Below are 27,277 nucleotides of genomic sequence, written 5' to 3'. Positions count from 1 at the left end.
TCATTATATAAAGTTGTTCTTTTAATAGTAATATATTAAGATTCTTTCGTATGAAATATTGCATGTTACATACTCATAATTAAACATGCCCACCACGAGACATTTAAGACCTGTAGCGTACTTAAAATTGCTAGTCAATTTTCAATCATGCTAAACGTCTGCAAGACTAATAAGCTCAGTAAGTAATCAACGTCCTCGAAACAAATAATGCGGACTTTGTTGAATCTACTGCACTCTGATGTCATTTGATACCAAGTTTGCCAACCCCTGAGGACCGCCAGCTGCTGTTTCCATGTCGTGCCAATTGGGTGGTGTAGACTAGGTCGTATCTCTTGAAAGAAGTTGGGTGCCATACCAGGCTATAAATTTACATACCAGGAATACAAGTCGACATAATTAGCCATGACCACTACCAGCATGAAGCTCATTATTATGACTATCCTCCTCTTCCTAATTGTAGGGTTTATACCAGAATTCAGTATCGCCGATAGTGACCATGAACAATTCGTCTTCACTGGTTTCAGCGGCAGCAACCTCACCCTAGATGGCGCAGCCAGAATCACATCGACTGGCCTCATCGAGCTGACAAATGATACAGCCCGGATCAAGGGTCATGCATTTTACCCTTCTCCGCTACGCTTCCGCCAGTCCCCCGATGGCACGGTTCAATCCTTTTCCCTCTCCTTTGTGTTTGGTATCCTCTCTTCATTTGGAGACATCAGAGGCCATGGCTTTGCCTTCTTCATTAGCCCAAGTAAAGACTTCACTGACGCTTACTCAATACAGTTTTTGGGCCTTTTTAACTCCACAAACAATGGTAGTCTGAGCAATCATATCTTTGCAATTGAGCTCGATACCATCCAAAATACTGAGTTTGGGGACATTGACAACAACCATGTCGGCATAGACATCAACAGCCTCAACTCTTTGAAATCCTACACAGCAGGCTTCTACAATGATAAGAATGGCACGTTCACAAACCTATCCCTAATTGGAAGTGGGCCAATCCAAACCTGGGTGGAGTATGATGCCAAGAAGACGCAGATCGATGTGACCGTAGCCCCTCTAGGCCTAGAAAAACCTGTGACGCCACTACTGTCTTTAGCCTTCAACCTTTCCACAATACTCACGGAGGAAGCATACATTGGCTTCTCATCTTCAACAGGCTTAAGCACAGGGCATCATTGTATTCTTGGCTTGAGTTTTGGTATGAATAGCCCCGCTCCAACCATTGACTCCATCAAACTACCCAAACTACCTTACCTTGGTCCAAGACCTCCATCTAAACTCCTAGAGATCATCCTTCCAATTGCATCTGCCCTTTTGGTATTAGTTATTGGTACTACAGTTGTTATTCTCATCAGGAGACATTTTAGGTATAAGGAGATACGCGAAGATTGGGAGGTTGAGTATGGTCCACAGAGATTCACATACAAAGATTTGTTTCATGCCACCAAAGGCTTCAATTCCAAGCACTTGATAGGTGTAGGTGGTTTTGGAAGGGTGTACAAGGGAGTGCTTCCAAAGTCAAAATCAGAAGTCGCAGTAAAGATGGTACCATATGATTCGAAGCAAGGCATAAAACAGTTCACTGCTGAAGTTGTCAGCTTGGGGCATCTTCAACATAACAATATTGTGCAATTGCATGGATATTGTAGGAGAAAGGGTGAATTCTTTCTAGTGTATGACTATATGGTAAATGGAAGCCTTGACAAGTACTTGTATGATGAAGAGGGCAGGACCACTTTAGACTGGGGACAAAGGTTTAAGATTATCAAAGACATTGCATCGGGTTTGCTCTACCTCCACGAGGAATGGGACAAAGTTGTCGTCCATCGAGATGTCAAACCAAACAATGTTCTTCTTGACAGAAACATGAATGGACGGCTGGGAGATTTTGGCCTTGCCAGATTATATGATCATGGCACTGACCCACATACCACGCATGTTGTTGGCACAATAGGATACCTAGCTCCAGAGCTTGTACACAAAGGCATGGCAACAACACTAACCGATGTGTTTGCTTTTGGTGTTTTCATTCTTGAGGTTACCTGTGGAAAAAAGCCTATCAATGAAGACACCCGAGGCAACCAGCTCATGTTGGCCGATTGGGTTATTCATAATTGGCATAAAGACTCACTCCTTGATACAATAGATATCAATCTGCAAGGTAAATATGATATCGACGAAGCATGCCTCGCATTAAAGTTAGGATTGCTGTGCTCACACCCATCTCCTGATGCAAGGCCAAGCATGAGGCAAGTTTTACAGTATCTCGATGGTGAGATGACACTACCAGAGCTACTACCAGCACACTTCAGTTTTCATATGTTGGCCTTGCTGCAGAATGAAACACGGCTTGACAAATCCACAGTATCATTGTATCCATCGCCAATAATGATGGACTTTGGTTCAGTATCGTTTTCACTAGATGGAAGATAACAAAGTGGCTTGCTGCCACCACTGTCCTGTTTATTTTGGTTGACAATAAAATCTAGGATAAATGTATTAGATGTACTTTTGTAATGATTTATATTCCACATATATTCCTTGTACCTGGTTACGACATTTGTAATGAAAATTTCGATATCCTATATAGACCAAGTTTTTCAATGTAATTTTTTTTGGCATTTGGAATTACAAGAAATAATTAGCACCTACACCTCAATCTTTAGTTCGGAAAACATGTGTAGGACCTAGAAGACCTAGGAGATCAAGAATATACACATGTTCATATTATCTCAAATATTTTTTGTTACAGTTATTTATAGCCCCAAACATATTTTATTTAAGATTTCACTTAATTAGCAGTTGAGGATTTTCCATCACATTAATTAAAAAAGCCAGTACACTACTGCAGGCTGCAGTACAAAATTTCATAGTCGATCAATTTAGGTTTTTCTGAGGCGCTTCTGGATCTCTCTTAGTCAAGAACAACAAAGATGGGTGGACACCTCTGCTTCTAGAAAAGCCACCTGGCAACTAAACCCTACCTTTGAGCCCATGGGGGCTATCTGCGCCAGCAGATCTCCTTGGAGTAGGCCCACTCCAATGAGATTCCGCGGTCATTGCAAATGAAGCATGTGCCTTCTGTGGCTCACCCTGACCACCTAGCCGAAATTGAGCTATGTAGGCCACTGTGTCCCCGCCTCCACTTGTTGCTGCTTCATGGATGCCTCCATCGCCGTGGGCCACAAATTTGAGAAGAAGAAAGAGTGAGGGCACATATTTAAGAGAAGAGAAATTGGGGGAGATGAGATGAGGGGTTCACATGCGAGGAAGATGCCCTCCGCTTAGATTTCAACATTGCTCGCTCAGATCTTGCAACCATCTAGATCTTGCAAAGATCCTGGGGCTCTCCACCTCGCTGCTGCTCAATGTAGGAAGGACCCACTGTGAACCCACCAAGTGATGGAGAAAGGAGCCAGAACCAAGTGATGATGGAGCCTCATAGGGTGCCGATTAGGTGGGTGGCGGAGCTTGGAGTAGGAGAGCAAAAGAGGTCTCTAGGGATAGATCCATGATTGACGTCTCGCAAACGCAGATCGATGTCGCTGTGAGGTCATGGCCCAAGATCCTCGCAACCTAAAAGCCCTAGTTTGATTTTGATAATTGAGTGACAACTAGTGGACTAACAATGCGCTTAAGTGCTATGATAAACTAGGTTAGGTCCACACCCAAGGGCTGAGCTAGTCAGCAAGAGGAGGCTATCATGGAGATGATGGTGTTCCACAAGTGATGAAGTTCTCAATTTTAGAGAGACAAGGGGAGATAGCAAATGGAAGCAGCCCGAGGCAAAGGTATAAGCTAGGGGTTTCAATTTTGCTGGCCAAGGTGCAATAGAGTGCACAATCGGGTTTAGAATAGTTGTATGAGTAGAATGTTAATGTGATAAAAGTTATCTAATGCTCATATGTGATGTCCAACTTTACATGTGTGTTAGACATAGTGATGTGGTGAAGAAGTAAATGAAAATGCTTTTGATTTTTTTGAAAAGCAAATAACTCAGTGTTTAAAGGAATTGTATTCAAAGTTGGAACACATTTGAAGTTGGCAAATTTTAAAAGCTTTTGAGAAAAGGACTTGGTGCCGGCTGTCCTGGAGAACGCCGGAGGGGAAGTAACTTGAGAATGTAGCCTGACACCTCCGGAGTGGTCCGAATGTCCCTCACTCCCACTGACAGGTGGGCCACCAGATTTGTAGGGTGGCACCATATGTCACTCACTATAGAAAGAGTAGAGGGTCATGTAACTAGACTTCGGTACTAGATTTATCTAGTGCCCCTGCTATAGAGCATCGGAGAATGTGCTACATAGGGTACATGTTGCAGCAACCTGTGTATGTGCGAAAATTAAAAATGGTGGAGCGCATACTCTGGTTTCATAAAAGGTTTCATGTATGGTCACTATGTGACCTTTGCACTAAAAGTCACTCGTACAGAGAAGAAGAAGAAGAAGAAGAAGAAGAAGAAGAAGAAGAAGAAGAAGAAGAAGAAGAAGAAGAAGAAGAAGAAGAAGAAGAAGAAGAAGCAAAGAAATTACAACTTTTTACTCACTATTGACAACTAGTTTTTTCAGTTGTGAGCACTGGAGCATGGGAATGTCACATGGAGTGAAAAACAACTACATCCAAAAATGTAAAACGGTTTCAGGAATGGCTGCTGAACAATTCTATTCAAAACGCATACCAGAAGTTTTGACTATATGCACCAATGGAAATAGAAATCAACCTACCACAGCGCTCATTGGCAGGTCCAATCCTGCTGTGAAATAAAAAAAATCATGTCACCAATCGTCCATGTCATTGTCATTCAGATCAATCTGAAGTGGTCTCGCTAGACTTTCCTGCCCCCAGCGTACTGTCAACACCCCATGAAATGTTCTTGCAGTCGCATCAAAGAAACAAAGAAAAATGATTCTTGAATTTCAAGATTAGGAGTTACTTGCCACATGGCATGGCTCCTCTGGACTTGTCATGGATTCATTTTCATTTGTGACTTTGATGTATACTTTCGAGATAGTTCGGTGTCTTCCAAACCTCTAGATTAATTAAGTAATATAGTTGCTGTTCTGGAGACTCCTTCCACTAATAGCTCAGCCACTGGAATTAAGAAAACCGAGTCGAGCTGGAAGAAGTGATGGATGCGCCCTTTGTGGCGAGAGGACACCCAGTCAAAGCGAACTTTCTAGGCAGGAGGGAACCTGACATAGGTTGATCATCCAGCGTTGGAACAGTTCAAGTGATAATGAAAGGATGCTTTGCCATACTGCCATACAGCTTATATTTGTTTTACAAATCTGTGTTGTATGAGCTGTGTATGATCTGGGTAGCGTTGGAACATGGTTATAACTTTCTCAATGAAATTAAAGGATGCTGCAACAATGGTTATGTACCACCGGCGTTGGAACTGTTCAAGTTCTGGTTTCACAAGCCACTTCCTATGATACATCTGTATCAACGTGGTTTCCTTATGTCAGGTCTACGTTCGTTTCATGCCGGCTAAGTTTTACTCAATCTATCCCAAATTATAAGACGTTTGACTTTTTTATACCAAGTTTGACTACTCGTCTTATTCAAAAATTTGTGTATAATATTATTTCTTTTGTCGTGGCTTGATTTATTAATAAAAGTTCTTCAAGAATAACCTAAATTTTATACATTTTTTAAATAAAATTAGTGGTCAAACTTGAGGTCAAAAAAGTCAAACTTCTTATAATTTGGGATGGAGGGAGTATATTTAACTTAACGCAAGCTAGCTGTCAAACATCTTAATAACCAGCATGGCATACCATATTTCGGGATTTAATTGCTACTCGTTATCTCAGTTTAAGCTTTCAGCAAAGAAACATGTGAATATGTTTCCTTTTTGTGAAATGGATCCCTTGACAGGATCGCTCAGATGTGCTTGTTGTAGAGTGTGGCTCGATGCTAAGAATGCTATATACAGCCAAAAATCTAGGTGATTTTTTTTTTCTTTTGCATGAACCTTTAGGTGGTTCAACCAAACATCAGTTTGTACTTTTTTGTTCTATATTTTTCCTGGCCATATTTAAAGATTCAAACTTCTAACTCTCTTTTATATCAAGAAATATTATCCCAAGGGTACATAGATTATCAACAAACATTATTTACTAATACTATATTCATGTTTGTAAATACTTTTATGGGATGCCAGCTTAATGCTCATGGAACAATATAATAGACGGCACTAAAAACAAATATATGATGAGCTCTTCATCATGCCGGCTCCCCATATGAACCAGTGGTAGATGTTTTTTCCCTTCAGCATGTCGTATGATCCGGGTGGTGATAACCATGTTGCAGCATACCAAAATTTATCTTTTTCAAGAAAAAAAATATGAAAACAAACTTTATATGGATCTACAAATTTGTATTTGATGAATTTTTTATTTAAAGTCATTTACAATCCCAGAATTGTGTATGAAGTTCTCATATTTTGAAATTTATTTTTTAATTGTATAAATGACCTCAGATAAAAAAATTATCCCAATGCAAAGTTGTAGATCTTAACAACTTTTTTATTAGAAATCGTTTGTGGTCTGAAATTTTTATTTGAAGTTCTAAAATTTTAGAATTCAAAACTTTCAAACGACCTTGAAAGGATAATTTGCCAAAACCAAAGTTGTAGATCCCAATGAGAACTCCAACTTTGTAGTTGATGAATTTCCCATTTGAAATTATTTGAGGTCCCAAAAGTATGTCTCAAGTTCTTGCAATTGGAAATTCAAATTTGTCAAACAATGTCAGTTGGCGAAATGACCAAACCAAAGTTGCATATCTCGATTACAACTACAACTTATAGATGATTTTTTTGTTTAAAGTCACTTAGAGTCATAAATATTTATTTTGAAAAACTTAACAGTGAATACTAGTGGAATGAATATGTCATATAGACACAAGTGAGTTTGGACTAGAGTGATGGTTATAGGAGGTACGTGAGGACATAGGTAGACTTGTGACTTCTCTAAGAAGGATTAAAATAAACATTTTTGCTTTTTTCTTCGTTTCTTTTATTTATGAAAACCACTATCACCACAAGCTCATGTTACCAAACGACAGTGGCAACCTATTATCACCGCTGGATTCCAAAAGACAGTGGGCATGTCATTATTTTCGATCTTTCACTGCCCAGGTTCAAAACTGGTGGTGAGGGGTGAGGGTTACGAATCAGCTGCTTTAATGATGTTTCTGTAGTAGTGCTTGTGAAGAAAAATATTTTTCCATAATTAATAAACTACTAAAACTAATATTTTGTGTTTAACAAACAACCAAGATATTTTTGCATGGTTAATAAGATACTAAAAATATTTTTCCTGATGCATTCATGTTTATTTAGTCAAATGGTGGCATATAACAGTTTTGCTTAGTTTGAATTTAACTATGGTGTAGCCTATACTAGTATTTGGACATAGGTATGGGGAATATTTTAGTTTATTTGTTATAATGACAAAGCCTAATAATTTAGATAGAAATGAAATGGATATTTTATATTATGTTTCATGATGGCAAATGTAAATAATTTAACTAAAAGCAAAAACTATCGCCTTCATATTATCTTTCTTAATTGCAAAGGTGGAAAACTTAGATGCAAACTTAGGGCTACTTAATTTTTTAAATAATTGTATAATTGGATAATTTAGATGCAAATTTAATGGTTGTCTTTATATTTTATATAATATCAAAAGTGGGTAAACTTTTACAAAATAAAATATATCTAATTGCTATTATGAGACATGATGTTTAGAATCTACGTAACCATAGACAAGATATCTCTGTTTTTCTGTGATATTTCTAGAATTTATCTTTTTCTTCCAATAAGGTGTCACGTGAGGACTAATATGGAGATTTTGTGGAGGCCTATAACGAGCATGTATATAGTAGGCTATATACATGCATATCCAAGGGCCTCAAACGATCTCATTTTCCAAATAAACTAATTCAAGAGGGAGACAGGTGGTGACGAATTTTGGTGGGCCAGTATTGATATGAAGTCGCTTTGTTCTGTGGGTATTTGGTAATCGACAAGCAGGCCAAGACTTTGCCTGGTTACGTGTTCTGAAAAAGTCCAAGAAGCCGGGTGAAGATTGTGTCAATCTGTCTATATATACGCTTGGCAGGTAAAGAACCGTGAAACGTTCAGATGTTCAAACATGCTGATGGCAGCTGCAATAGAAGAGACTTATAGTGTCAACTGTCAAGTTCATGATGAAAGGACAATCCAGTGGAGAGATTTCTCACATAGCGTCCCTATGCGGAGAAATTTGCAGCCCAAACAAAGGGGTGAACAACGGAAAGGATCAAAGGAGACGGAATTCAATAACTTATGTGAAGAAGCTGGCTTTTCGAAATAATTGTCTTGCTAACCTAGAGCATCTGGTTGGTGAGAAATGATTTGATATTTAAGGCCCACCCTTTGTGGATGCTTTCAAGCTAACATCAAACATGAAATCGCTATGGTCTTGCAATTTTTTTCTCTCTGTTTTTGTTCTTTTGGACTGGCTTTATTTTCTTATATATATATATCCAGTAGGGGCAAGCACCTCCTGTTTGCTCAAAAACTTATGTGAAGAACTGGTTCAGAACCATGTCATTTGGAATACGAATGTCGAAGGCAAATGTTACCTTAGGCTTCCATACACAGAAGGTGTGAAGAATCAATAAGGATCGCAACTTTACTCAGGAGCTAGAACTAGTTTTCTAGTCGTTCTGTTTGGGAATGTGACAATATTAAAATAAAGCATCATGTAGTGAATATAACTTTATCCAGACGTGTAATACGTTTTCTGAAAGAACTGCTGGACAATTTAAGATGTGAAAACAACTAGTTCCAGTAGTGAAATACATACCATAAGTTTTGACTGTACGGCTGGAAAGGTGTGAAATCAACCTAGCATGGCAAACTCCAAACTGGCTCATCAGGAGGTACAATTCTGAGCCCTGATTCTGACAAATATAAAAAGCCATGTCATCAATCAACAATATCATTCAGATCAAACTGAGTGCGACGACTCACTAGACTTCCCTGCCCCGGCCTATTATCAACTGTCTCCTGAAATGTTCTTGCAGTCATACCATTGAACAAACAAAGAAACATTATTCTCGCATTCCAGATTTGGCCTTACAAGTCACATTTTTCATGGCTTGACTCGTCTGGTCTGGACTTTGTCATAGATACCTTTTCATTCGTCACTTTGATGTATAATTTTGCGACACCTTAGATAGTTGGTTGTCTTCCTAACCTCTAGATATATTACCTTCTGAGAGAAACCTTCTGCAACAATCTCCTCCACCTCTAGATTTTCTTCCCTTCTATGCCAAAGAGCTACCCCATCGCTGCAAATACACACTTCCCGATCCCATGAAAGCCACACCCCCATTCCTGCACTGCATCTTATTGAGTTCTTAGAGCTGCAGAAATGCCTAATCTTTTGCATATACCCTTCCTTTTACCCTTGCTACTTTCCGTGGCCCTAAACCTTTTATGCTTCACCACTGTCACCAGTGAGGATCAGTTCGTCTACTCCGGCTTCTCCGGCAATAACCTCACCCTCGACGGAACAGCCACGGTTACACCAGACGGTGTCCTTGAGCTGACCAATCACACAGTACACCTTAAAGGCCATGCGTTCTACCCAGCCCCATGGCGATTCCGCAAGTCCCCTGGTGAGATGGTGCAGTCTTTCTCAGTTACCTTTGTGTTCGGTATGGTCCCCATCTACTCTGATCAATGTACCGATGGCATGACTTTCCTTATCTCTCCGACCAAGGATTTCTCTGGTGCACAGCACTCACAATACTTGGGTCTCCTCAACAAAACAAGTGATGGCAAAGCAAGCAACCACATATTTGCAGTCGAGCTTGATAGTAGCCAAAATACTGAGTTCAATGACATTGATGACAACCACATCGGCATCAACATCAACAGTCTCACCTCATTTCAGTCCCGGTCAGCTGCCTTCTATGATGACAAGAATGGTAAATTCCAAAACTTGTCCCTTGTTAGTCGCAAAGAGATGCAAGTTTGGGTGGACTATAATGGTGATACCGCACAGATCAACGTGACACTGGCTCCCCTCAGGGTAGACAAACCATCCAAACCTCTACTGTCAGCTACGTACAACCTCTCAACAGTATTGGAAGACCCATCCTACATTGGCTTCTCTGCATCAACTGGTCCAATCAATTCCTTATATTGTGTGCTCGGCTGGAGCTTAGGCATTAACAGCCCAGCTCCACTTATTGATATTGCCAAGTTGCCAAAGCTACCTGATGTTGGCCCAAAACCTCTGTCCAAGGTGCTTGAGATCATCCTACCAATAGTCACAGCCACATTCATTATCCTTCTTGGGACAACTGTTATTCTATTTGTGCGGAGGCGAATGAAGTATGCTGAGGTACAAGAAGATTGGGAAGCCGAGTTCGGGCCACACCGCTTTCCCTACAAGGATTTATTCCATGCTACAGATGGATTCAAGAATAAGAATCTACTTGGCTTAGGAGGATTTGGGAAGGTGTATAAAGGTGTGCTTCCCACCTCAAAATTAGAGGTTGCGGTAAAGAGGGTGTCACATGAATCAAAGCAGGGAATGAAGGAGTTTATTGCCGAGATTGTCAGTATTGGTCGTCTCCGTCATCGCAACCTGGTCCAGCTACTTGGTTATTGTCGAAGAAAAGGTGAACTACTATTAGTATATGACTATATGTCAAATGGAAGTCTTGATAAGTATTTACATTGTGAAGAGGATAAGCCTACTCTGAATTGGGCTCAAAGGTTTCAAATCATCAAAGGTGTTGCATCTGGCCTATTGTATCTGCATGAGAGGTGGGAAAAGGTTGTAATCCACCGGGACATCAAAGCAAGCAATGTGCTACTTGATAGTGAGATGAATGGACGTCTAGGTGATTTTGGTCTTGCAAGATTGTATGATCACGGTACTAACCCTCAGACAACACATGTAGTTGGTACCATGGGATATATTGCTCCAGAACTGGCCCGTACCGGTAAGGCAACACCTCTAACAGATGTGTATGCATTTGGAATTTTCATTCTTGAGGTAACTTGTGGGCAAAGGCCAATCAATAGTCATGCAGAGGATAGTTCGCAGATCCTAATTGATTGGGTTGTCAAGCATTGGCAGGAAGGATCACTCACATACACAATGGACACTAGGTTACAAGGTAGTTACAATGCAGATGAGGTATGCCTAGCATTAAATCTAGGATTGATGTGTGCACACCCAGTTTGTAATGCAAGGCCCAGTATGAGGCAAGTCATAAAATACCTCAATGGGGAGATGCCACTCCCAGAAATGATGCCCACAAACTTAAGTTATAGCGTTCTGGCCCTGATGCAAAATGAAGGCTTTGATCAGTTTACATCCATAGTTGGGAGCAGTAGCATTACCTCCAGCCTGTCAAGCGGAAGGTGACAATAGATCATAGATGACAATCCCAGCCCCCCGGGCTAGACCATGTTGTAGTCAGTTGGCCTCATTAAATTTTAATTTGGAAGTCTACTGTAATCATTGTTAGTTCTGCCATCACAATATTTACCTCAAGTCCACTGTGTTATCTAATCTAACTAATTTGAAATGTGAAGTTTGTATTTGTCAAAGTAGAAGAATCCTGTTTTTACGATACTATAGGATTAGTTTCCATCTCTATGTCTAGGATTCTCTGTCGGCCAAAATCCATTATCATACGTAGACATGCATCTCTTCCGCCTCTAGTGTTAATGAGGACCTAAGGTGGCCGTATGCCCATCTAGATTAATCAATAAAAAAAGACAGCAAGCCCTTTCATAGGACCTGCTGAGCCCATCGACGAGGCCCCAAAGCACATCGAAGCATCACCACCACCACTCATCGGATCCGCGAGCCCCCACTGCTGCCGCTCAAATCCAGCCGGCAGCAAGCACATGCTACAACATGGCCGCAAGTCCCTCCCACCGTGGGCACAGGCGGTTGCGTGCTATATGGCTTGCCACCACGAGCACAACCGACCACATTTTGTTCGTTTGGGCTTATCAGCCGAATCTGCCAGCCATTTAGCAGTGTTTTTCTCTCACAATAAATCAGCCAACAATACTTTCTGCCTTGACTTATGAGCTGCTGTGCTAGCCCTGCCACCATCGTTTTCGCGTTGAGCCATCACATGAGGGAGAGGGAGGTGTGCCGCTACGCGGGTGGGAAGGGAGGCCTGCCACTACATAGAGAGGAGAGGGAGGCAGGCCGCACAGGAAAGATGTAACACCCTAAAATTTGCATATTTTGAAAATAAGGTAAATTGATTTATTGTATTTGTATGAGCATTGTAATGTAGTAAATAATATTTTTTTTATTAAATTAAAATCAACTATAAGGTCTAGATACATGTTTGAGCATCCATGCTGCTGCATTTATTTTTGCTTTAGTGGTTGTTTCAAATTCTAAGTGGTTTTCAAATTCTTTTTGAATTTTACTTGAGCAAAAGGTTGAAAGAAAAAGAAAAGGAGATTTATTTTCTTCCCCACTCTCTCCCTGGAATTCGGCAAGAGAGCTTCCTGCGCCCTATTTCTCTTCCTTGGGCTGGCCCCAATCCACTTCCCCTTTCTTTCCCCACTTGGCCCAACTCTCCCTCCCCTCCTCCTCACCAGTGGGCCGCGAATCCTGGCCAGCCCATTCAAGCCGCGCGGACGCTCTTCCCTCGCCACAGTCGCTAACAGCTCTTCCCCGCGCCACAGTTTCGCCGATAGGTGGGACCCACATGTCGGACTCATCCCCTAGCTCGTGTTCGAGCCGGACTCGATAGCGAATTCAAACCGGCCGCGCGTGATCCTCACGTTTGACGTGTCCCGCACGTCGAGGGCCTCTTAAGTAGCGGCCTCGGCCTCGCCAAACTCCCTATTCCCAACCCTAGAGCGAATCGCCACCCTAGTCACGCCGCAAATCGCCATTGAGATTCGCGCCAAGCTCGAGCTTCTGCTCCGTCGCATCTCTGCTTTTGTGAGTCCCTTGCCGAGCCTCTCGCCATCTTTGCGAAGCTGCTAAGCCTTCTCTTTCGCGTTTCCGTGCTCTCTGTGCCACGGTTGACCTCGCCGTACTTTTGCAGAACCCGTCGTTCGCCATCTGCCATTGTCACCCAACCCTAGCCCTTCCTCGACGTCGGCATTACCCTAGGTGAGATCGCCATGAGCTTCTCTACGCCCCTACGCCTTTGGTTCATTTTCTAGTGCTCTAAATCGCTAGATTGGTTAGCACCGGTTAAGTCCAGCCATGGCGCCGCCGCGTTCTTCCCCGATTCCGGCCGGTTGCCCTCTCTCCCAAACCCCGATCTAATATTGACCGTTCATCAGAGATCTAGCAGCCCAGATTGAAGGGTACCGCTTCGACCGCAGCTTTTGCAAAAGAGCCCTTGTAGTTTTTAAATATAGAAGCGTATTCTCATAATACATTTTCTTATTTCAAAAGCATATTTTCCTTTAATCAGATTCAAATACGCTTTCTCAAAATTACATAATTGCCATTGATCTTGTTTTACTCATAAAATCACCATTTTAACTCCAATTTGACTTGTTAAAATTGCATTAGATTCGGTTTTGTATAATCTATAGATTAATACCACTGTTTTACATGTTTTTAACTTTTAAAATCTGAACTTAGATTTAATCTATTATTTTATTATAGAAAATCTTGCTTAGTCCATAACTTCTCCATTATAACTCCGATTTTTATGATCTTCGCGTCTGTGTGCTCATAGTACAATGTAGATTCATTTTACAAACTTTTTGTTTAAATTTACTACTGTTAGTGTACTGTTCTAATTATAGATTTTTTTTGCTTTGTATGATTGTCTCTGGATGACTACTGTTGATATGATGATTGAGTATAGACGATGAGCAATTCGTGGGTGACCAAGAGTACTTCTATGAACAGGCTGAGCCGGACCAGTTTGATTAAGGCAAGTATAGCATGTGATTATCCTTGTTTTCTAATAACTGTAACACCCTAAATTTTGCTTCTTTTAAAATAGAGCTAATGTAATTTATTTTGTATTTCTGTGCTCATGAAAATATAATTAAATAAATTTTTTCCTTATATTAAAATTCATCATAGGGTTTAGTAACATTGTTGAGCATACATGCTGGTACATATGTTTTATGTGATGTTTATTTGTTGCTCCTTTGTATGTTGAGACTAAGCAAAGTTTTTAAAATTGTGTTTAGTAGAATGATCTTCCTTGGTGAGTACATCTTTATCTTTATCTACAACCAAATTCTTTTCCTTGTTTCTAAGCTCACGTTTTTATTAGGAGCTTCCTAAAATCTTTTCTTTGTCACTCAAAGCACTTCTTTTAGTTCCTCGTCCATCAAGCAATCTCTACAAACTTTTCGGGAATTTTTCCATCTTCTGTTCTCACTTTTCTCTGAGCATGATCTAATTTTTTAGATGCTCCAAACAATCTTATCATGAGCTCTAAAATCTTTATTCGGGTTCCCCATGTTCTATAATATCCTGAGAAATTTTCTCAAATTTTCAAAGATTTCGGAGTATTTTTTGTGGCTTAACTACTAATTCTAGACTTTTCTAGAATTATTTTATCTATGAAAATAATTAATTCCGAAAATAATAAATCTCTTACTATTTTTCTAACGTCAAAGCGCGTTTGCAATATTCATAACAAATTCCAAAGACCATGTATTTATTTAGTAATGCTTTAATAATTAATTAGGCCTATTAGTAAAGATGAAGTTACAAATCAATTAGTACATATAGTTAGTTGACATGGAGGTGGGGAGTTTCTCTCCCTATATATTTACCAACCCCTTAGGCAAAGCACATCAAAACTACCATATGAGAAGCCCTTAGTTTGAGAAATTCCTTGTGTAGTAAATTATAATTTTCTCTCTTCTTGTCGCCGCCGGCCAACTCCAACGACTCCTTCGCGGAGCTCTTTCCGGCTACTTAGAGTGTCTCTAGGGAAGACCACTATCACAAGCGCCTCTGCAGAGGTAGCAGGCGGTCTCCGCCGGAGCAGCAGCTCTGCTGCAGCGTCATCGACCAGCATCTGCACGTGGCCACGTCACCTCACGTGCTCAGACTGGCTTCTTGCCAATAACTTCATCTCTGGCAAACCATATATTGTTTCGGTATGTTGCGGTGCCTTGCCTGCAGATCTAACATCTGCTGCCTGTGCCGTGCTGATAGTCATACTCACTCATCATCTCTCATCTGTTGTGCCGAGCAGAAGCATGCAAATCTCCATACATGCTAGCTTTGAGTGTCTAGGACTGCTCCATGCCAGGAGCCCAAATCATGGAGAAATTTGGCAGATCAAGCTTTACAATTCCACGGAGCTGTTCTGAACTTGGTCATCGCCTCTGCTCTCCATGAATCACGACTGTCACACTGGAAGCCAACACATTCTATTTTCTTTGTGTCCAGGTTCATTCTATATCCTTTTTACTATTATTTGTGACTGGAACGTAGCTTGCCCTCCTTTCATTTAATCAATTCTGTACAAGCCATGCTACAGTATCATTTAGCAAGTTCACTGTTTACTCTTTGTTATCTTATCATCCTTGCAAAACCAGTCTATGATCTTGCTTTATATAAAAGCTAACCCTACATGCCCATTCCATCCGGCTATAGTTCTTTCTATGAAGATCCTCTGCATGTTAGTGATGACATTTACCATATCAAATGTCTCTAAATATTATAATTTAAATATTAATTTAATTAATATACACGTCAGCAATTTTAAAATTTAAAACAACATAAGTGATATACTTTGATATTTTATAGGTAAAAGTTAATATGATTAATTGTTAACATAAACGTGTTTTGAATTACAATTTACTTAGGCAAACACGCATCACATATAATTTTAATAGTTGTTCTCACGTTTTCTTTTATCTTTGCAAAAATAAAATTTAACTTTATTAAATTATATGACATTGTTTACAAGCAAAATAAAATATGATTAAATTTCATTTAGTTTTTTAATCTCGAATATAATTTGATTTTTTTTGGATATTGCTCTATAATATCTTATACATGCTTTTATATTGTTAAAATAAATGAAACTCATAGTTTTCTTCTCCTCATAAAGTAAATCTTATGATAGTTGTTTAGTTTTTATTGTAGCTCTCGTTAGCGTGCTGTTAATGCTTGTGTGCTCGTAGCAATGCGTAGAACTATTTTCAAACCTTTTTATTGATTGGTGTATTGTTCTAAATTTATTATGTTTGCTATGCATGTTTATTCGGATGCTTGTGTGGTGTGATCCTATCTAGTCGGTGAGTTTTATGTGGTGATCAAGAAGGATCGGAGTTGGTAATAGTGAGCAAGCAATTAATTAAAGTTTTGGACTAGCAGAATTAGCAAGAGCAACAGGAAAGCTTTTATCAAGACAAGTATGGTATTTGGGTTTTCTTTCTGTGACAATGATCTTGTGACTAGATTAATGTTAAGCAACAAACGATAAAAATGACTTTTTAGCAACTTGAGAATTTATCTGTACGTGATCACCTGGGATAAAAATGCAACCATCAGGGCTATAATGGCTCTGGCTTTAGGTATGAAGACCTTTTCTAGCTTGTTAGCGGTTACCCGAAAGGGCGCTAGAGGGGTTTGCCGTTTTGGGTATAGTGTGGCCTCTGTCTTTATGTGTATAGGATGCGAGTCATTGTGCCATTGGAAGGGGGGCTCTATATCTGCGCGCCCGAGAAACCTTGCAGCCCTAACATGTTAGACGAACTTTTGAAAGGCTTCATAGTGATCCCTGTCGACCTTCCTTGGTAGTGGGTTAAGAGGTCGACGGGCCTCAGGCGAAAGGGTAAATCATGACTCATGGGTAAAGATGTACAACCTCTATAGAGTTTTAAAACTAGTATACTAGCCGAGCTCACGGTCAGGAGCGGCCTTGGGGACATCTACATTAAGGGTGATGATTCTTGTTGTGTTAATATGCTCATATTTATTATTTAATGCTTTATATTATTATTGTCACATGATCATGAGATTGTGGGATCTATACAATCTAGTTGCTATACTTGTGGAGTTCAACATGGACTCACTCTTGCTATTTCGCCCACACTTTAGGAGATGTTTTAGGTTTGTGATCAACGAGTTATTTGGATCCTGTAGAGTGAAGTTAATACCCGAAGTTGGAGTTATCTTACATTGTTTGCTGCCTAAGGTTACTTCTGATTCTATTATGTACGTTATATAATTTATGCATTGTCTTTTGATATTACATCATATTTGTAGCTATGTGTGAGATTTGGCTCTAAGACTCACTTATGGTGCATATCTGGTTTTGTCTTTAAAATCGGGTATTACAATAACTATAATCATGTAATTCATATTGCATGTGCCACCTTGTTAAGGATTACAGTTTTGATCTTATACCTTGTCAACTATGGGTTTCCATTGGGTAGCTTATACTAGTGCTTCACTAAACCATGATCTTGTAATTTGATTAATGGAATATGCAATAAACATTAAGAGATGAGTTTTTAGCAACTTTGTTAAAGGGGGCTAGAGCATTGGGCTATCTTATGGTGCTCTAGTTTCTCTCTATAATGACTTATCTGTATATGATCATTCATGACATATAGTACAACTGTGAGGGTTACATGGCTCTGGCTTTAGCTCAATATGAGGACCTTTTCTAGCTTGTTAGAGGTTACCCATGTGGCGCAAATGGGGGATAGCAGACAGTGGATTCCCTATGCGGTAGAATCACACAGACTGACTAATGAAACCAAGCGGCCCTAACATGTTAGATGAACCTTTGAAAGGCTTCAAAGTAACCCTGTCGACCTTCCTATGAAGTGGGTTAAGAGACTCGTGACCCTCGGGCGAAAGGGTAAATCATAACTCACAGTGAAAGTGTACAACCTCTGCAGAGTGTAAAACTGATATATTCGCCGTGCTCACGGTCACGAGCGGCTTTGGAACTCTTACAGAATAAATGATCACTAATGACAAATTATTAATGTTATTGTTGTTAATATGTTGTTTATGCTATTCTTTATTCACTTTACTTGATCATGAGTTTACTTTGGGACTTGACAACTTGATGCTACTCATATGATAAAATTGTGACAACTAAAAGCTACATGCAGTCAAATCAGTTTCTAGCCTTCGAGCCTCATGAACCTGATGTTACACTTGTTAAGTATGAGATGTACTTATGCTTTTTTATTTTCTTTATTTGGATAAAAATCCTGGATGGGTAACAGATGGCATGGGTAATGACTACTACCTTACTTTCCTGAGGATTTCTAGACTTGTGGTCAACTAGTTGACGTGCCTATGAGATGGAGCATCTATGCGAGACTTATCTTTTTATTTCCACTTTATTTGTGTAAAGGCTCTGAGATATTATCGTTATGTAATAAACACTTGTGATGATACTTCCTATAATTTGTTGGCTTATGTGTGATTGATCTCTGGGCACACATAAGATTTTGCATTAAATTTTATCCTTAAAATTGGATGTGACAAAAGATGGGAGGAGCTGAGAGAGAGAGAGAGATTGGATAAGTCAAAAAAATCATAACTCTTCATATTTATATTTACATAAGTCTAATGGAAGGTTTGATATGGGCTTTGGCCGGGCCTCGCGCATATTTACAAAGTGGGCATTTAAAGGGAAAATGTTTAAGTGGCAAACCTCCCTAAATCTGTTATAGGAGGATAATTTTTTAGTGCCTCTGTAAATTAAACGTTCGTCTTTGATAATCCTCGAGTATTTTTGGAGACCGATGGATTTTTTACCACCTCCGATAATGATTAGGTAGTATCTCATGAAATTGTTTATGTAGCAGTGAAGGTTCTCGAACTTCCATGAGAAGGAGATAGCTATCAATTTTGTTGGAGAACGAAACACTGATCTGATTTAGATCACAAGACCCGAACCCGTCTCACTCCTTCACTCCTCTAGTTATCAACTAAGTCACAATCTAGTTGACCTCATTAAGAAGACTAATTCCTGCATGCGAAATGAATAACACAAGCAAGAACTCAAAAGAATGTAGTTTAATGAAGTGCAAACCGCGGATGTATGTTTATGATAACTGAAATTGGGGTTTCACAATTGGGGATGATGACTATTTAAAAAATAGAGCATATTAGTTAATGTCTTTGTTAAAGATTTTGTTCTAAAAATTCTAAGATGAATGATTTGGGAGAGGCTGATGTTATTCTTAATATCAAGCTATGAAGAGAATACAATGGTGGAGTTACACTTCTACAATCCCACAATGTGGAAAAGGTTTGAAGTCACTTAGGGTTTAGTTACTATTAGCTTGCTCCTATGCCTTATGACTCTACTGTACCATGGAGAAAAAAAATCAGAGAATAGAAAGGGATCAATTGAGATACACACAGATTATTGGTTAACTTATGTATCTGGCTAGCGCTACAAGGCCTCATTTCTCATTGTTGTGAGTGAACTAAGCTGGTTTGTATAAAATCCGAGAGATAATAATTGGCGTGCTATTAAGAGAGTAATTTGCTACCTAAAAGGTACTATGAGCTATGGCTTCGCTATAACGAGTATGGGAAGGTACTAGAGGATTATTGTGATGCGAACTGCATATATGTGATGTAGATGAGGTTCACGCCATAGGTGGATATGTGTTTCTACTTGGAAGTGGTGCTATTTTATGGAAGTCTGTAATACCCGATTTTAAGGACAAAACTAGATATACACCATATGTGAGTTTTAAAAGCCAAATCTCACATATAGCTACAAATAAGATGTAATATCAAAGACAATGCATAAATATATAACGTACTTAGTATAAAAGAGATAACCTGTGATAGCAAACATCGGATAAATAACTCCAACTTCGGGTATTAACTCCACTCTACAGGATCCAACTGACTGGTTGATCACAAGCCTAAACTTCTCCTGAGGTTTGGGCAAATAGCAAGAGTGAGTCCATGTCGAACTCCACAAGTATAGCAACTAGATTGTATAGCTCCAACAATCTCATGATCTATGTGACATAAATAATGTAAAGCATTAAATAATAAATAATGGACATATTTAACACACAAGAATCATCATCGTCGATACAAGAATCTCCAAGGCCGCTCCTGACCGTGAGCTCGGCTAGTATACTAGTTTTTAACCCTCTGCAGAGGTTGCACATCTTTACCCATGAGTCATGATTTACCCTTTCGCCCGAGGTAGCTAGTCTCTTAACACCCTTCCAAGGGAGGTCGGCAGGGATCACTATGAAGTCTTTCAAAGGTTCGTCTAACAAGTTAGGGCCGCTTGGTTTCATTAGTCAGTCCGTGTGATTCACCCGCAAGAATCCACGGTCTGCTATTCCCTAATTGCGCCACATCGGGTAACCGCTAACGAGCTAGAAAAGTTACTCATACTTAACTAAAGCCAGAGCCATTATAGCCCTCATGGTTGCACTGTTGTCCCGGTTATCACTTACAGATAAATCATTAAATGGCTAAAAAGTCATTTTTATCGTTTATTACTTAACATTAATCTAGTCACACGATGATGGTCACAAAAATAAAATCCAAATGCTATACTTGCCTTGATCAAAGCTCTCCTGAGCCTGCTGCTGGTCTTACTAGTTGCCAAGGCTCTGATCTTGACCACTGAAGCACTCTTGATCACCACAAATTGCTCACCGACTAATTCCGATCATCGATCACAAACATACGACAACAAACATACACGAAGCAAACAAGGCTACAATTAGAACAGTACACCAATCATATAAAAACAGTATGAAAAGTTTATAAAAAGATTCTACGCATCGCTACGATCACATGAACGTAAAGATCACGAAAATCAGAGTTAAAACGTGGAAGATATGAATTTTCTAAGATTTTCTTTAGAAAAATAATTAATTAAACTCATGAAATTAAAAAGTTTCAAACTAAGTAAACAATTTTACTATCATTTAGAGCTCAAGAAAACAAACCTAATGCAATTTAAATGGACAAAAACGGAGTTAAAATGAATATTTTATGAGTAAAACAAACTTAGTGGCAATTTTGTAAATAGAGAAAACGTATTGACCTGAACTGAACTGTTTGTGCTTTCAAAAGGAGAAAACGTATTATCGGAAAGGTGTTTAGGACCGCGGGTTCGATATCTAAAAAGGCCAGGGGCTCTTTAGAAAAACTGTCAGCCAAAGGGGTATCTTGAAATTTGGGTCGTTGGATCTGCGATGGATGGCTCAGATTAGATCTGGGAGGGTAAAGAAGGATACCCCGGCCGGAACAGTGTTCCCGGCACGGCGGCTCCATGGCCGGCATAAGAAACCTCACCGGCGTTAGTCGTTTCAACGATTTAGACCACGGTTCAACAAAATAAAGACATGGAAGCGAAGAGAAACTCCCCGCGAGCTCACCTAGGGCAAACTCGAGTGTAAGAAGGATGTGCACACGGCCGACGTCGGAGAATGGCGGCCGGAACCCTTCCTGCAAGTTCGGCGAAGGTTATAGGGTGAACCAAAGCACGAGAGAAAGAAAGAGAGAGCTTGGCAACCTTGTAGGAGAGTCGGGAAACTCGGCCAGAGCTCTAATTCGACGGCACGACCGCGAATAGGGCGCTCCACGACGGCGGCTTCCTATACTTTTCGGCAAGATCCAAAACCCGGCTAGAGCACGTTCAGGGTCGTGGAAACGGGAAAGAGAAATGCGGAGAAGGTTTAGGTCTTTATAGGGGTGGCTTACGCGTGTTTGGAGGCAGCAAATCCCGTGAAATCGGGTTTGGTACGTTCTCGGCCGTGTCCGGCTCGCTTACGGCGCAAGGTAGGAGACGGCTAACAGCTTGGTCCCGGCTGTCGGTGAGAGGAGAGAAGGGAGTGGCACTGGCGCGTGGGCCACGGATGCCAGTGAGAGGGAAGGAGAGGGGAGGCGCTCGGGTGGCCACTGGGCTTAGAGCGGAGAGTGGGCCGGTTGCGCATGCGGGCCGAGGCGAGGGGGAGGGAGGTGGCGTGCTGGTCCGGTTGGTGGCCGGCTTGGGCCGAGTGCGGGAGTCTGCCAACAGGCCGAGGGGAAGGGAAAACTGGGCTCCAGCGGGGGGGGGGGGGGGAAGAAAGAAAAAGGGGGAGGAAAGAGGTTGGGCCCTCGGGCCAGAAAGCAGAGAGGAGGGGTTTGTCCTCATTATTTTCTTTGCCTTTCTTTTATTCCAAATCCATTTTCAAATCTATTTTAAAAATCACTTTGAAATACTTTTGGACTTTAGTGAAACCACTCAGCACAATAAATGAAATGCAGGAGCATGAGTGCACAAAAATGTTGCTACATCCTATGATAAATTTTAATTAAATTATTTTTCATCTATTTCCAAAAGAACAAAATTTAGGGTGTTACAAATCTACCCCCCTTAAAATGAATCTCGTCCTTGAGATTCGGAAGAGGCACGGATTCCAAAAGAGAAAGAAGAATAAGATATTGATCATTATTTCAACTTGACAACTTGTATTCCAAATGCAAGCACTTATGTCTCGGGATTACAACTTGTGAACAAAACTTCCATAAAAATATCTATTATTCGTAATTGTTCAAGGTCCACCTTGACTACCAACTTTTTGACTTATACAACTCAAAGACATGATAACTTAGCATGGATATGCCTCCTCATGTAGGAGTGGACCATCTTGATACTCAATTCTTTTCCCTGATGGTGCGGTTAAGAAAAGTTTCCACTGGGTAGCATAGATCACTGCCTTGTGTGCACATAACCATCCATTGCCAAGAACCAAAGGAATATTGAGTGACTCTAGCACAATGAGGTTTGCTTATGACCAGATTAATATTCAAGCAAACCTGGTCTGCCTGTATTTCTCCCTTTGGAGTTTGAACTAACAAAGGCTTCCTTGTTGGACACTTCACCCGCTCAATTGTCTTTACCAAGTTGGCAGAAATGATGGAATGGGAAGCACTTCGGTCAAACAGAGCAAAAACTAACACTAAGTCCACTTGAATATATCCACCCACCACTTTGGTGACTCCTTGAATGTCATTCATATCCACATTGTTCAGTCTTCCATTGATATAATTTTGCTGTACTTTATTTCCGTAAGCAGACTTTTTACGGGCTTTCCTTTTACGCTTCCGTCGTTGTGGATTCTGATTTGATTCAATGTCAACCTGCTCTTCTGTATTATTATTCTGATAACACTCAGCTTTGTCATATTCATAGCATCTTTCTTCAAAGGCAAGATGATCATATTCTTCCCACCTATCCATGAGAGGCGTCATATTGTGCTTCGGATTCATGGGACACTACACTCCCTGTCATCAAGTGACCAACGTCAGTAACACGGCAGGATAGATGATCATAACCATAGAATATCTCAGAAGACAATTATCCCTTCAAGCTAGTTTTAAAATGCATCATCCGTGGTATCAAGGTACTACCCCCCTTAAGAAAGGTCAACTAGGGGACACAAGAAGGGTAGCTAGCATATTTTTCCAGACAAGTTAACTAACATTGAGAACTTATGACATCCCAAAGAGCTTATGTGCAAGAGAATAATCATGTATCCTGAAATTTTCCCGCGATATGAAAAACACCAGCATAGAAAAACAGGTATAACTCTCATTCTATTAATCCAATAGAGTTATAGCTTATATCGTTAGAAATCTTATGAAATTCACCACAAATTTTCTGTAGAAGACCTCCTTAGATTCTGTCTTTAAGCTTAGGTAAAACAACCAAACATAATACCCGTCCTGATAATGTCTCAGCAAAGGTGCACTAAATTACAGAAATTATATCTCGAGCTAATTAACTCATCTGGAGATGATCCTTCCATTTTTGAAAAGCTTTGAAAATCCTCTACAACTTTCGTATACAACTTGTTCCCAGATTCTGAATTTAACTTGACTGAAAATAGGGAATACCAAAACTGTCCAAATCTTGAAACAGAACAGAGACATCCAATTGTAAATGTCATAGCTCAGGTTCTACTTATCCCAATAAGTTACAGCTTACACCGTTGGAAAGCTTGGAAACTTGTCTACAACTTTTCTATATAACACTTTTCCAAATTCTATAGTTGTATTTGTCTTACACATTAAGCAACCAAAACTGGTCCAGATTCTTGACAGCACATCTGTATCATCTTGTGATTTTTGTAATTTCCAAATCATAATAGCTATTAGGGTGATTCTTGCGGTCAGGGAAAGATATTGAAGTCTATTTGTTCCCAGAAAAATTTGATAAACTTTGCATGATCAGAATTTGAGATACACCAGTATTATGGCAGACTGCTCCAGAATTCAGCAAGGGATAGAAACAAGAGATAGCCAAACCCAACTACTTATTTCATTAATCCTTATACCTTAGATCTATAAACTAAATGAAATTGTGAAGAAACTCACAAAATCATTACACTCATTACAAAGATCCAAATCAAACATAAACATAATAACAAGAAATTAAGCATTAAAGGTTCACAAGGCACACAAACTCAACTTTCGCTACTAGCGTTTTTATTACACCAGGGGACACAAGCACCTATATCTTAGACTTAGTGTGGTTATTTTCACGATGCATCTGTTGCTTCTTTTGTGGACAAGAGCTTATATAATGTCCTTCTTGTTGGCAGTGATAACACCTTCTCTTAGCTGGATCCTTTGTGATGTTATTTTCCACTGAAGTGTTGTTCGGTGTGTCATCAACTCGCTGACTCTGATGGTTTATCTTTGTATGATTAGATTTCTTCCTATATTGCTTGATCCTTTGGGGTTGAAACTCTTTATAAGTGATTGTCCATCCATCTATGCATACCTCATGAGCAGTGGGATTAGCTTGGGGAATTTGTTCATCTCCAAGGTTTGGGTTTTCCTCACGAGAATTCGAAGCTACATGTGGCATCTTAGGATTTGGGTGTTGATCACTTCCCAATGCTGGCTCCAGTGCTTTTGCCTTCCTCTTCTTATCCCCATTAGTCACAAAAGTGGGTTTTGTCTTAACTTCCTTTTTAGATGACATATTCCAAAGACAAGGAAGACCATAATGCTCACAACAGTGGCATTGATCCTGATATCTTAATGTATTACTCCCAACACTTCTATGATTTCTCATATTCTTCCAAGCTTCTGCTACTTGTCTCCTCACTGGTCCTGAGATGCATCGTTGAGAGTTCTTATTCTGAGTTATTTCTTTCACTACTTGTGTTTGCATGGCTTGAAGCTTCTCCATGTCGAATGCTTTTACGGTTGGCAAATCTGGGTGCTTTTGTTCTTTCTTGTCAAAGGTCTCCTCGTTATGATCCATCTAAAGAGACAAAGAGAGAGGATTTAGAATAGAGACAAGATTTTATAAAAGAACTGGGCAAGAAGTAAGCATAAGTTTTAGCAACTATCAAGGTCAAGGCGAAAGCAAGAAGTAAGCAAAGATAGAAGCATGCCAAAACGTCTAGTTCTAACTAGGCTTGCGTCCTACAGTTAGCATTGCTTTGATACCACTTTGTAATACCCGATTTTAAGGACAAAACTAGATATACACCATATGTGAGTTTTAAAAGCCAAATCTCACATATTGCTACAAATAAGGTGTAATATCAAAGACAATGCATAAATATATAACGTACTTAGTATAAAAGAGATAACCTTTGATAGCAAACATCGGATAAATAACTCCAACTTCGGGTATTAACTCCACTCTACAGGATCCAACTGACTGGTTGATCACAAGCCTAAACTTCTCCTGAGGTTTGGGGAAATAGCAAGAGTGAGTCCATGTCGAACTCCACAAGTATAGCAACTAGATTGTATAGCTCCAACAATCTCATGATCAATGTGACATAAATAATGTAAAACATTAAATAATAAATAATGGGCATATTTAACACACAAGAATCATCATCATCGATACAAGAATCCCAAGGCCGCTCCTGACCGTGAGCTCGGCTAGTATACTAGTTTTTAACCCTCTGCAGAGGTTGCACATCTTTACCCATGAGTCATGATTTACCCTTTCGCCCGAGGTAGCTAGTCTCTTAACTCCCTTCCAAGGGAGGTCGGCAGGGATCACTATGAAGTCTTTCAAAGGTTCGTCTAACAAGTTAGGGCCGCTTAGTTTCATTAGTCAGTCCGTGTGATTCACTCGCAGGAATCCACGGTCTGCTATTCCCCAATTGCGCCACATCGGTAACCGCTAACGAGCTAGAAAAGTTAATCATACTTAACTAAAGCCAGAGCCATTATAGCCCTCATGGTTGCACTGTTGTCCCAGTTATCACTTACAGATAAATCATCAAGTGGCTAAAAAGTCATTTTTATCGTTTATTACTAAACCTAATCTAGTCACCCCAATCATGGTCCCAGAAATAAAATCCCAAATGCTATACTTGCCTTGATCAAAGCTCTCCTGAGCCTGCTGCTGGTCTTACTAGCTGCCAAGGCTCTGATCTTGATCACTGAAGCACTCTTGATCACCACGAATTGCTCACCAACTAATTCCGATCATCGATCACAAACATACGACAACAAACATACACGAAGCAAACAAGGCTACAATTAGAACAGTACACGAATCATATAAAAACAATATGAAAAGTTTATAAAAATATTCTACGCATCGCTACGATCACACGAACGTAAAGATCACGAAAATCAGAGTTAAAATGTAGAAGATATGAATTTTCTAAGATTTTCTTTAGAAAAATAATTAATTAAACTCATGAAATGAAAAAGTTTCAAACTAAGTAAACAATTTTACTATCATGTAGAGCTCATGAAAACAAACCTAACGCAATTTGAATGGACAGAAACGGAGTTAAATTGAATATTTTGAGTAAAACAAACTTAGTAGCAACTTTGTAAATAGAGAAAACGTATTTCGAACCTGAACTGAACTGTTTGCGCTTTCAAAAGGAGAAAACGTATTATCGGAAAGGCGTTTAGGACCGCGGGTTCGATATCTAAAAAGGCCAGGGGCTCTTTAGAAAAACTGTCGACCAAAGGGGTATCTTGAAATTTGGGTCGTTGGATCTGCGATGGATGGCTCAGATTAGATCTGGGAGGGTAAAGAAGGATACCCCGGCCGGAACAGTGTTCCCGGCACGACGGCTCCATGGCCGGCATAAGAAACCTCACCGGCGCTAGTCGTTTCAACGATTTAGACCACGGTTCAACAAAATAAAGACATGGAAGCGAAGAGAAACTCCCCGCGAGCTCACCTAGGGCAAACTCGAATGTGAGAAGGACGTGCACACGGCCGACGTCGGAGAATGGCGGCCGGAACCCTTCCTGCAAGTTCGGCGAAGGTTATA

At 40.1% G+C, this 27,277-nt stretch overlaps 2 protein-coding genes across 2 annotated transcripts; both read left to right on the top strand.

The window, feature by feature from the left end:
• On the top strand, positions 411-2,623 carry LOC8076443 (L-type lectin-domain containing receptor kinase IV.1). Its single transcript, XM_021449438.1, has one exon. It carries the CDS (start codon positions 418-420, stop codon positions 2,440-2,442), a length of 2,025 nt encoding a protein of 674 aa, XP_021305113.1. The 5' UTR covers positions 411-417; the 3' UTR covers positions 2,443-2,623.
• Positions 9,327-11,476, top strand: LOC8072835 (L-type lectin-domain containing receptor kinase IV.1). The gene has a single exon (XM_002438242.2). It carries the CDS (start codon positions 9,438-9,440, stop codon positions 11,448-11,450), a length of 2,013 nt encoding a protein of 670 aa, XP_002438287.1. The 5' UTR covers positions 9,327-9,437; the 3' UTR covers positions 11,451-11,476.

This window comes from Sorghum bicolor, chromosome 10, assembly GCF_000003195.3.
Source record: "Sorghum bicolor cultivar BTx623 chromosome 10, Sorghum_bicolor_NCBIv3, whole genome shotgun sequence".
Classification (NCBI taxonomy): domain Eukaryota; kingdom Viridiplantae; phylum Streptophyta; class Magnoliopsida; order Poales; family Poaceae; genus Sorghum; species Sorghum bicolor.
This window is presented reverse-complemented; position numbering and strand designations above follow the sequence as displayed.